The sequence below is a fragment of the Drosophila subpulchrella genome, chromosome 3L, assembly GCF_014743375.2.
Source record: "Drosophila subpulchrella strain 33 F10 #4 breed RU33 chromosome 3L, RU_Dsub_v1.1 Primary Assembly, whole genome shotgun sequence".
NCBI lineage: Eukaryota > Metazoa > Arthropoda > Insecta > Diptera > Drosophilidae > Drosophila > Drosophila subpulchrella.
In genome coordinates, this window is record NC_050612.1 from 3,582,394 (window position 1) to 3,594,214 (window position 11,821).

Sequence of the window (11,821 nt, forward strand, 5' to 3'; positions counted from 1 at the left end):
CAAAGGGGAGTGTTAAGCAGCATCAAGAAGATGTGAAGGACCTGAATCACAAACAGAAACCGCCACAGTTGAAGGAAGGATCCTCCTCGGTCAATGATTTGTTAGGTGCTTTCTATACAATTCGGCCAAGGGCTGACCGACATCACGCCTTTAATTTAGGGTACCCCTCAATGGGGGGAGAATGTTCGTACCCAAAGGTACTCAACATGACCACGCCCAACAAATCAAGCAGTAGCCAAGTTGGGAACAGTACCAGGCGCTCAGTAGCACTCACTGCAGATGAGAATTGCTGGTCGGCATATTATATGTCTCACTAACTCACCATCTCTCCGTCACAACGATACGCTGACCCGCCAATGCAGTCAGCACATTTGCGTTGTCAGCCGAGCCAACTACGCAATTGCTACCATAATCATAATTCCCTGATCTACTTTAGAATATAGCTTATTTCACTAACCATTACACTAAACTTCCGTGTTCCAAGTAGAATATAAGGAGGTATCAAATGAAGAATAAATCAGTTATCAACACACCTCATAACTCCGCGGTTCTACTTCCTACCTCTGGGAATAGGGCTCGTATAGTAATACACTATCTCAACTAGCAGCTAACCACGTTAGTTCAACCTCATCGCAGTTCCCGCATCCCCTGTGGTCCGGCATTACAGTAACCATCGTTACCATCGGCGCGACGCGATCGTCCTGCAAGTGTCTACTTCGGTTAGGCACAAACAAATACATTTCAGTTAAAATTTTTGTTCTAGCATAACCGGCCGAAATTTGTCTCTGCGAGCGCCGAGTGCAGGCAGATTATAAGACATAGAAAGAAAGGGAACTTCCGAATATCTGCCTCTCTTTGTTGCACGATCGTTTTCGTGGGCAGTCTTCTACGCTGCGCCGACTGCTCTGCTGACGTCAACAGCGGCACAGCGTTTTAGGCACAAAAAAAAGCTTTTTGCCTTGAGCCATGTCAACGCGTCCCTACTGCAGAACTGAAGGGGTGTTACAGGTCAAGTCAAAAGCCAGCAAAACAAGATACCTATAGATATAAAAAAAAACCACAAAATGATATCTTTTCAAATGGATTCCGGAGCCACTGCATCCGTAAAAAGTGCGTATACAACGAAAAACTTAAAAAATCTGAGACCATCTCCAAAATGTCCTGCTCACATACTTAAGCCACCTGGAAAAAAAATGGTTGAAAAAGTTAAAATTTGACCAATATTCCTTATACTTTTAATAAATTTACTTTAATATTGAGTGGGATGACCTTTCTGCTTAAGAACAGCGGATCAACGCTTTGGCATTGAACCCACAAGAAGTGCGCAATGTTGAGGGGTGATTTTCTTCCACTCTTCTTGCAAAATTCGTTTTTCGGAATTCCCCACAAGTTCTATATAGGGTTCAAGTCGGGGCTCTGCGGTGGCTATTGCAAAACATTGATTGCCTCTTGGTTAAGCCACGACTTGACTATCTTGCTGGTGTGTTTCGGGTCGTTGTCCTGTTGAAATATCCAGGCAAGTGGCAAATTATCGGCATATTCTCCAGATAAATTGTTAATAAGGATGTCCCTGTACATTTCGCCGTTCATAGTGCCTTCTATCTTCACTAGGGGACCTACGCCCGATGCGGTGAAACAGCCCCAGATCATAATCGAAGCGCCACCATGTTTATCTGTCTTCTTCGTGTAATTGGGGTCCAATTGTTTGTTGGGAGGACGTCGTACATATGGTTTACCATCACTCCAAAGACATTAAACTTGGATTCGCCGCTCCAAACAATCATGTTTCAAAAATTGGGACCTTTTTGAATATGCTCTCTGGCGAATTGAAGGCGATTTTTAACATATTTAATAGACAGCAATGTTTTTTTTTGGGTAATGCGTCCGTATAACCCGAATTCATTAAGCCGTCTTCTTATGGTCTGAGCTGACACATTCACGCCATAATCTGCCACCATTTGACATCTGATATGCGTCGAAGTCAAGAACGGATCGGCTTTACAGATTTTGGAAATCCGTCTATCGGCGTTTTAAGTGGTTTTTCTGGGCTTTTGACGTGGAATATTTTCCCAGGCTCCATGTTTCTTATAAAATGCAATGGCATTTCTGACTTTGCCACGCGAAAAATGTAAAGTCTAACAAATTTGTAGAGTACTTGTGTTTTTTTCGTAATATTCCCATATTAGCTTTCTTTCGGCCGGATTTGTATTTTTATTTTTAGCCATAGCGGTCAAATAGTTTTGGGAAACGTATTTAGTATTCAATATTTTAGTTTAGAAAATAACTAGCACAACTTTCCCGGAAAAAAACACAAGTTTGACGATTTTAGCTCAAGGTGGCTTAAGCATGAACAGAGCGCAATAGTCCTTTTTGACATTTAGTCAATTTTTTGAGAGCCCCCGAATTCCTACTTGTTATACCCGTTACTCGTAGAGTAAAAGGGTATACTAGATTCGTCGGAAAGTATGTAACAGGCAGAAGGAAGCGTTTCCGGCCCCATAAAGTATATATATTCTTGATCAGGATCACTATCCGAGTCGATCTAGCCATGTCCGTCTGTCCGTCTGTCCGTCTGTCCGTCTGCCCGTCTGTCCGTCTGTCCGTATGAACGCTGAGATCTTGGAAACTATAAGAGCTACAATACTGGGATTAGGCATGCAGATTCCTGAGATTCCTGCGCAGCGCAAGTTTGTTTCAAAAGAGTGCCACGCCCACTCTAACGCCCACAAACCGCCCAAAACTGTGGCTCCTACAGTTTTTATGCTAGAACAAAAATTTTAACTGAAATGTATTGTTCTCATCAATACCTACCGACTGACCTAAAAAAAGTTTGCCACGCCCACTTTAACGCCCACAAACCGCCCACAAACTTCAAAAAATCGTAAATATGAACGCGGATATCTCGGAAAATATCAAAGATAGAGAAACTAGATTTCAGATTTAGATTCCGTAGGCTTGAGCGCAGCGCAAGTTTATTACGCGAATATGCCACGCCCACTCCAACGCCCACAAACCGCCCAAGTCTGTGGCGCCCACAATTTTCATGGTAGATAAAAAATTTAAACTGAAATATATTGGTCTCGTCAATACCTATCGATTGATTTAAAAAAAACTTTGCCACGCCCACTCTAACGCCCACAACGCTTAAATCTGTCTACCGCCGGTAGGTGGCGCATTTGCTGCTTGCATATCTCCATTTTCCTTTGGTTCCTTTAGCTGAGTAACGGGTATCTGATAGTCGAGGTACTCGACTATAGCGTTCTTCCTTGTCGTTTTATACTGTGATCAGCTGCTTAAATAACAGTGTTGCAAAATGCAAAAAATTTCAGGCCGGAATAAATATGTTCAAAAAAGTTATTAAGAAAACAGTTTATGGTAGTGGCAGTGGCTTAAGTCTATGAGCACCAAAGATATTTAGAGCAACTTATAAAGGGAGTAGAAGGAAGTGGTAACTACTTAGATGACATCATCATCTCAGCACCTACAAGCGAACAACATATAAGCGTATCCACCAAGTTCTCAGCATTCTACAGGAGAATGGTATCAGATGCAAGAAAAACAAGGAAGAATGCTATAGTCGAGTGCCTCGACTATCAGATACCCGTTACTCAGCTAAAGGGACCAAAGGGAAATGGAGATAAGCAAGCAGCAAAGCAAGACTGAAATGCGCCACCTATCGGCGGTAGACAGATTTAAGCGTTATGGGCGTTACGGTGGGCGTGGCAAATTTTTTTTTGGGTCAATCGGTAGGTATTGACGAGACCAATACAGTTCAGTTAAAATTTTGTATCTAGCATGAAAGTTGTGGGCGCCACAGGTTTGGGCGGTTTGTGGGCGTTAGAGTGGGCGTGGCATATTCGCGTGACAAAATTGCGCTGCGTACAAAGCTACGAAATCTAAATCTGAGATCTTGATTCTCTATCTTTGATAGTTTCCGAGATATCCACGTTCATATTTACGATTTTTTGAAGTTTGGGGGCGGTTTGTGGGCGATAAAGTGGGCGTGGCAAACTTTTTTTTGGGTCAATCGATAGGTATTGATGAGGACAATACATTTCAGTTAAAATTTTTATTCTAGCATCAAAACTGTAGGAGCCACAGTTTTGGGCGGTTTGTGGGCGTAAAAGTGGGCGTGGCACTCTACTAAAACAAACTTCCTGATCAAGAATATATATACTTTATGGGGTCGGAAACGCTTCCTTCTGCCTGTTACATACTTTCCGACGAATCTAGTATACCCTTTTACTCTACGAGTAACGGGTATAAAAAGCTTATAAATATACCCGTTACTCGTAGAGTAAAAGGGTATACTAGATTCGTCGGAAAGTATGTAACAGGCAGAAGGAAGCGTTTCCGACCCCATAAAGTATATATATTCTTGATCAGGATCACTAGCCGAGTCGATCTAGCCATGTCCGTCTGTCCGTCTGTCCGTATGAACGCTGAGATCTCGGAAACTATAAGAGCTACAATACTGGAATTAGGCATGCAGATTCCGCAGCGCAAGTTTGTTTCAGAAGAGTGCCACGCCCACTCTAACGCCCACAAACCGCCCAAAACTGTGGCTCCTACAGTTTTGATGCTAGAACCAAAATTTTAACTGAAATGCGTTGTTCTCATCAATACCTACCGATTAACTTAAAAAAAAATTTGCCACTCCCACTTTAACGCCCACAAACCGCCCACAAACTTCAAAAAATCGTAAATATGAACGCGGATATCTCGGAAAATATCAAAGATAGAGAAACGGGATTTCAGATTAACTGATTGATTTAAAAAAAACTTTGCCACGCCCACTCTAACGCCCACAACGCTCAAATCTGTCTACCGCCGGTAGGTGGCGCATTTGCTGCTTGCATATCTCCATTTTCTTTTGGTCCCTTTAGCTGAGTAACGGGTATCTGAGGTACTCGACTATAGCGTTCTTCCTTGTTCAAGAATGAAATCGTGTATTTAGCACAAGGGATCAGCGCACAAGGGATTCTTCCAGACAACTCAGGCTAGGAGGCTCTTAAACTGTCGCGTCCGCCTTCTAATTTGCAACAATTGGAAGCGTTTATTGGTAAAGTTAATTACTATTGCAACTTTATGCCCAACTTCCGGAGTGAAACGTTTCCATCAATATTTGTATGGCCGAATGTTCACCCTCATAACGGATTACAAGCCGCTGGTAACGATTTTTGATTCAGGCAAGCATCTTCCTTTGATGACGTCAAACAGGCTACAGCGCTGGTCCATCAGTCTCATGGCCAATTATTTTGATATTCAATATCGATCCACATCTGTTCATGGCAACGCAGATGCTCCATCGCGTCTTCCTGTGGGCACGGAACCGTCTTTCGATAGAGAAGAAGAAGCTTGTCACACTGTAATAGAACTGTCAACACCGATCTGAAACCCTGTGCAACAACATCGAAAAGAATAAACTTCTCAAACAGGTCCTACGGTATGTTACTGAAGTTTGGCCAGAAAAACTTCAGCAAGGCGAGGAAGCATTGTTGCCACACTTCAATGGAAAGGTTGCCCTCACACTCAACCAAAATTTGCTTTGCCTACCCAGAGATGTTAGTCGTGTAGTAATTTAAGTGACTCTTCAAGCGCACATTCTGAAGCTCTTGCACGAAGGACATTGGGGCATTGTTCGAATGAAGCATTTAGCTAGACAACATGTTTGGTGGCCTACAATTCACGAAGACATTAAAAGCCTGGTTCAGTCATGCAGCATCTGCAAGAGCAACAATCCTGCTTTTCCGAAAGAGTACCAAAGATGGCCTGCAGCAACAACAGCCTGGGAGCAAATTCATATCGTCTTCGCCGGCCCAGAATTTGACTCTATGTGGCTTACCTATGTAGACGCCATCTCGCAGTTTTCATTCGTAGTTTAAATGCCGTCCACTGCAACGATCGCTGCACTATCATCGATATTCGCCATCGAAGGATACCCAAAAACCATGGTCAGCGATAACGGTCCGCAGCTTACGGCTGACGCCTTTGGGGAAGTCTGCAAGCAACACGGAACAAACAACATAACCACAGCACCGTTCCATCCTGCATCCAACGGATTAGCAGAGCGTTTTGTTCAGACGTTAAAATTCTCAGTCAAAAAGAACCTCATCGACGGTATACCAGTCCGAGTAGCAGTAACGAAATATCTTTCTTCTTACAGGCTCACTCCAAATTTCCATGGAAAGTCTCCTGCCGAGTTAATTCATGTTCGTCCAGTCCGTGCCGTGCTAAGTCAACTTTCCGAGCAGCCTTTCGAAGCCCAGCATTCATTTACCAAGTACGCCCCTAAACAAATGGTTTACACTCGTAACTATCCAAGGGAAGTAAACTGGATTGAAGGCATAATCGACCGTCCCATTGGAAAAATGCTCTTTATCGTTCGCACCCCAAATGGCTATGTCAAGCGCCATGTCAATCAGCTGAAACCGAAGCTCTCATCAAGAAGCTCCATCGGAAAACCTCCAGAGTTTTGGTGGGTCCCTGAAATCCCGCAATCAGTTCCAGTCAGAGAAGATCAGGCAGAAACCCTACCTGCTCACCAACGTGATCCTGAACCTGAGCCGCCCCATACCTCCACCACACCTACCGATCACCCAAGGCAAACTTAACCAGCAGGACTGTCATCCGGCATACCTGTGGGCCAAAGCAGTCGTGTTCGCCAGGAAGTGGATCATATCAAAGACAAGGATTTTAGAAAATCCAAATATCCTAATCGTTCTTAATTATAGGAGGAGATGTGTTATATATTGTCAATTTTGTAGCTCACATCTGTTTTTTTACTTGCTCTGTTAACTTTTGAGAAAATCTGGCAGCCCTGTAAGTTGCACATTAAATAAAGCAGTCTTTAATAAAAGCTCGACATGAACACAAGACGGACAGACAGACGGACTTGGCTTCATCGAATCGTCTAGTGATCGATTATATATATTGTATCTTCTTCTGCTTCACAAATTTCCGACCAAATAATTCTACCCTCTGGAGCTGCTCCACAGCTATTTGTTCCTGAGAGTCTTGATTCGCACACTTCACAGTTATAGCAATACCTTTGGTTCACAATTTTGCATAGATAAAAACATTAATTGATAAATCTATTATGTTATTAAAAAGTTGGCTCTATTCAGTTGACCTTACATGCACAACACCATTTTTGATCATGCTGAAGACAGTGTGAGAACCGAGAAGCTGAGCAAATATTTTGTGTTGTCTGGCCCGCACCAGGTATTTACCGATTACATGGTATACACACACATACAAACATGAATGTTAACTTTGCCCCAGATTGCGTATAAAAGGCCGACCAGTTTTCTAGATCAGACACACTACAATGCGCTTCCTATTCGCTTTTGGCTTCGGCGTGCTCCTGTGCCTGCTCCTGGCTCAGGAGGGCAGTGGGGCGTCCTCCACCACCTCCACCTCCTCCTCTGCCAGCACTACCACTACCACTGCCTCCTCGGCCACCACCACGACCACCGCCGCCTCGGCCACCACCACGACCACCGCCGCCTCGGCCACCACCACGACCACCGCCTCCTCCTCCTCCTCCTCGTCCTCTTCCTCGGCGGCTGCCAGGAGACGCAGGCGTGCCCGCCGCCGTCGTCTGGCTAGGGAGCGCCAGCGTAGGGAGCGCAGGAGGCAGCGCCAAGCTGAGAGACTGCGCCTGCAACTGGAGAACCAGCGCCGCCTGATCAATCAGCTGCGCGGTTAAAGATCGCTTTGGAAACATTTTCCTATCTACAAAGTACCCACACGCCCTATTTGAGAATATTAAAAAACTCCATTAACTTGCTTAAACTGCACACAGAACCATTTATATTTTGAGTTTAACAGCTGAAATAAATACATGTGAGAATGCTAAGGCCGAGTATCTCGACTATCAGATACCCGTTTCTCAGCTTTTAAGTTGAAAATTGATAAAGCTTAACTTACGTTAAGGTGACCGCCTTAAACTTGGAGGACTTGTGTCGATGGCTAAGTAGTACGAGGAGGTTGTGGTGCATCCCGGCATTTAACGGTATTTAATGGAACACCGACGAAGTGATCCAATTCGGCGAATGCATTCCTAAGGAGCCACTTCCCCTGCAGCGTGGACCGTATCATTTGTCATACCAATGGTGCTAAAAGAAGAAGTCGTTCGCTACTTCATAGTGATCCAGGACCAGAATGATGGTTAGTGATAGACGGATAAATGGTTTGTGGCGAACCAAAGTGATCTTTAGGAAGGTTGAGACAAGGCAGTTTTCGGAGATAAATTGGAGATAAAAGCTGCCTGTCAACTTCTCGCCCGAATTCTAACTTTTGTAGTTTCCGAGATCCCATCGCTCATACGGACGGACAGACAGACGGACATGGCTAGATCGACTCGGCAAGTGATCCTGATCAAGAATATATATGGGGTCGGAAACGCTTCCTTCTACCTGTTACATACTTTCCGACGAATCTAGTATACCGTTTTAATCTACGAGTAACGGGTATAATTATTGAAATCGGACCAGTCATTACAAAGATATAACCAACTAATAATCGATATTTTTTAATTCAATCGAGACTGCACACCACATGCAGCAAATCAGCTGTTTTACTAGTACGCCACTAGGGGCGCTATAGGCTAGTTGGCGCTAAAGGAAAAGTGGCGCTATATTGAAACAAGAAAGGAAGTTAACTTCGGCACGCCGAAGCTTGTATACCCTTGCAGCTATAATTATTAAATTTAAAAACACAAAAAATGATATTGCCAATAGTATAAGATAATATGTCAAAAAACACCGAAGCTATTATTTTCCCACTAATTTTCCGATCGTTCCTATGGCAGCTATATGATATAATCGTCCGATTTTGATAAAATTAAAATTTGAAATTCAGAACTAATTAAAAAATGTTATTTCCAAGCGTAGGAGGTTATATGTTGAAAAACACCGAAGCTGTAATTTGTTTCATATTTTTTTTCCACCAATTTTCCGATCGTTCCTATGGCAGTTATATGATGTAGTCGTCCGATTTCGATAAAATTTAATTCGAAATTCAAAACTAATTAAAAAATGTTATTTCCAAGCTTAGGAGGGTATATGCTAAGAAACACCAAAGATATAATTTTTTTAAATTTTTTTTCCGAATATTCCTATGGGAGCTATAAGATACAGTTGTCCGATCCGACTGGTTCCGACTTATATACTACCTGCAAAAGATATAAGACTTTTGGGAAAGAGCAGAAATACCTAGCTTTGACTAATTTAAGTGGACTTTAGAGGCTGTAAATCGAAATTTCTACTACTACTTAAACAAAAAGTTGTAAAAATAATTTTCCGCCCAATGCTTTTTATGAGAACTTAAGGCTATGTTATTATTTAATACTGTATTAAACTTATGTGCTCTTATCTCCAAAAATTCCTATTACAGCTATATAATATAATTAATAATATTATTAATTAATAATAATAATAATAGTTGTTAAACATTTAAATAAATAAATATGATTTTTGATAAAAACTACGGTTGCTTAAATTTTAATTTGATATTTTTAAAATTGCGCGAGTTATTAATTTTGGCCAGACAAAGGGTTTAGCAATTGGACCAACTGCGTCTCAACTAGCCGCAAGACAGGTCCTTTCTCCGGGTCTACCCACCTTCAATGGCAACGTAGAGGACTGGCCAGTCTTTATCAGCATATACGATAATGGCTGCGCAGTAGCCGGTTTCTAAAACGCAGAAAACATGCTTTGACTTTAGAAGTGCCTCTAAGGAAAAGCCTATGGCCGCGTTGGCAAAAAAAGCAGCGAACTAAATAATGACATGGTACCGCCGAGTAACAGGACGTCACTTAAGAAAAAACCAGAGAAGCAGGAACACAAAGGTTCTCGAGCTCTTTTATAATTTGGTTTCTTGATTTAAATAAAACCGCTACATATGTCAACCTTAAACTGCTTTGCTTACCATTGACATCGGTATCTCAATAAGTAGGCTCCATTCAGTCGACCTTACAAGCACAACACCATTTTCGATTTTGCTAAAGACAGTGTGAGAACCAAGAAGCTGAGCAAATATTTTGTGTTGACTAGCCCGCACCAGGTATTTACCGATTACATGGTATACACACACATACAAACATGAATGTTAACTTTGCCCCAGATTGCGTATAAAAGGCCAACCTGTTTTCTAGATCAGACATACTACAATGCGCTTCCTATTCGCTTTTGGCTTCGGCGTGCTCCTGTGCCTGCTCCTGGCTCAGGAGGGCAGTGGGGCGTCCTCCACAACCTCCACCTCCTCCTCTGCCAGCACTACCACTACCACTGCCTCCTCGGCCACCACCACGACCACCGCCGCCTCGGCCACCACCACGACCACCGCCGCCTCGGCCACCACCACGACCACCGCCTCCTCCTCCTCCTCCTCGTCCTCTTCCTCGGCGGCTGCCAGGAGACGCAGGCGTGCCCGCCGCCGTCGTCTGGCTAGGGAGCGCCGTCGTCGCCAGGAGCGGAGGCAGCGCCAGGAGACGAGGAGGCGCCGGATGGAGAATCTGATCGCCAGGCAGCGCCGCCTGATCAACCAACTCCAGGGATAATTGGGGGGCGCCCAAGGATTTTTTAGCGGACAACCGTTCTATAGAAATACAAACACTGCATTAGCCAACCAGATTTGTTGTAATTCCAATGGTACATATCCGCAAACGGAAACTTTGTAAAGGGGTTTCTGCTGCGAGGGTAAGCTCTTCTGTTAAGATTTTTCAGAGCACTAAAGAAGTATCTATCGGCATGCCCGCGCACATCTGCATATTCAATCAGCCAGGGAATGTGCGCGTTTCTGAGGCAGCAGACAATTGGCCCTATCCCAGGAGTTTATTATGCCAGAGATTGAGCGCTTAAAAATGCTTTTCTTGTAGCCAGCTCAGCAGTCAGCCAGCCTGGAATCAATCTAATAAAATATTCATTTTGATCTTTGAACTGTGCATAAATGTGCTGCTGCCTGCCGAAGGGATTGAGCCTCCCACGCCCCGGATACGAGATACTTAAATCCATTGGATGCGCATAAAAATTGTGATGTATGTGTGCTCATATACAACATGCGGTTTGGCGAAGGCACGTCATCATATTCATCGTAGTTGTATAAAGCCAAAACTGAAAACGAGGATGGAAAATAATGTTTTTGGCTTTTATTGTGGGCTGAGTGTCGTTTGAATAGCTGCTTGCAAGCCAAATTGACTCAGGATTGGGGTAAAAAGCAGTTTAGTTCAGTTAACAATTTATTCTAAACTAATTTTTTTGTGTCTATTAATTGCTCAGATCTAAGAATATTCATTTATATATTTATGAAACTTAAATGCAGCCAACTCCAGCCTAAAGAAATTCGCACAAAAGTGGTTTATCAGATTTGCTCTCTACCAAATTGCATTTAAGGGAACTTTGTCCGCAGACTGCGCGGCAATTGAGGGAAAGAATATAAATAAAATGCCGCCAGCCAAAAGGTAAAATGCGTTAGGCAGGGGAATTTCTTATTGTTGTTATATTCACAGAACCTTTCCAATATGCCATGGATGCGAATTCTAAGAACGAAGAAAGGGAACAATGTATACTCTCTCTGTGAAAAGAAAGATTGCGACATTTCTTAAGGTGATTGCTCCGTTAATCAGGGTCTAGCAAATACTAGTTAGCTTAGCTTTGAAAACCTGGAGTCAGTTATCAATACGTAATTGAAACTAAGCACCAGCCTTGAGGAGTTACGAGTAACTAAAGCCCTCTCTTAAATGGTGAATTAAAATAGTTGTTTCAGGTAAGTAAATCAAAGGATCTGGTTAAGAACACAACCCTAAAAACATGGCTGG

At 43.1% G+C, this 11,821-nt stretch overlaps 2 protein-coding genes across 2 annotated transcripts; both read left to right on the top strand.

The window, feature by feature from the left end:
• The first annotated feature begins 7,330 nt into the window (after positions 1-7,330).
• On the top strand, positions 7,331-7,778 carry LOC119553924 (protein new-glue 1-like). The gene has a single exon (XM_037864613.1). It carries the CDS (start codon positions 7,331-7,333, stop codon positions 7,709-7,711), a length of 381 nt encoding a protein of 126 aa, XP_037720541.1. The 3' UTR covers positions 7,712-7,778.
• A 2,396-nt stretch (positions 7,779-10,174) lies between these two features.
• On the top strand, positions 10,175-10,632 carry LOC119553923 (protein new-glue 2-like). Its single transcript, XM_037864612.1, has one exon. The coding sequence runs from the start codon at positions 10,175-10,177 to the stop codon at positions 10,562-10,564; it is 390 nt and encodes a 129-aa protein (XP_037720540.1). The 3' UTR covers positions 10,565-10,632.
• Positions 10,633-11,821: the final 1,189 nt, after the last annotated feature.

Coding starts and splice junctions, on each gene's coding strand:
- LOC119553924 (XM_037864613.1), top strand. CDS start 7,331: ATGCGCTTCCTATTCGCTTTTGGCTTCGGCGTGCTCCTGTGCCTGCTC.
- LOC119553923 (XM_037864612.1), top strand. CDS start 10,175: ATGCGCTTCCTATTCGCTTTTGGCTTCGGCGTGCTCCTGTGCCTGCTC.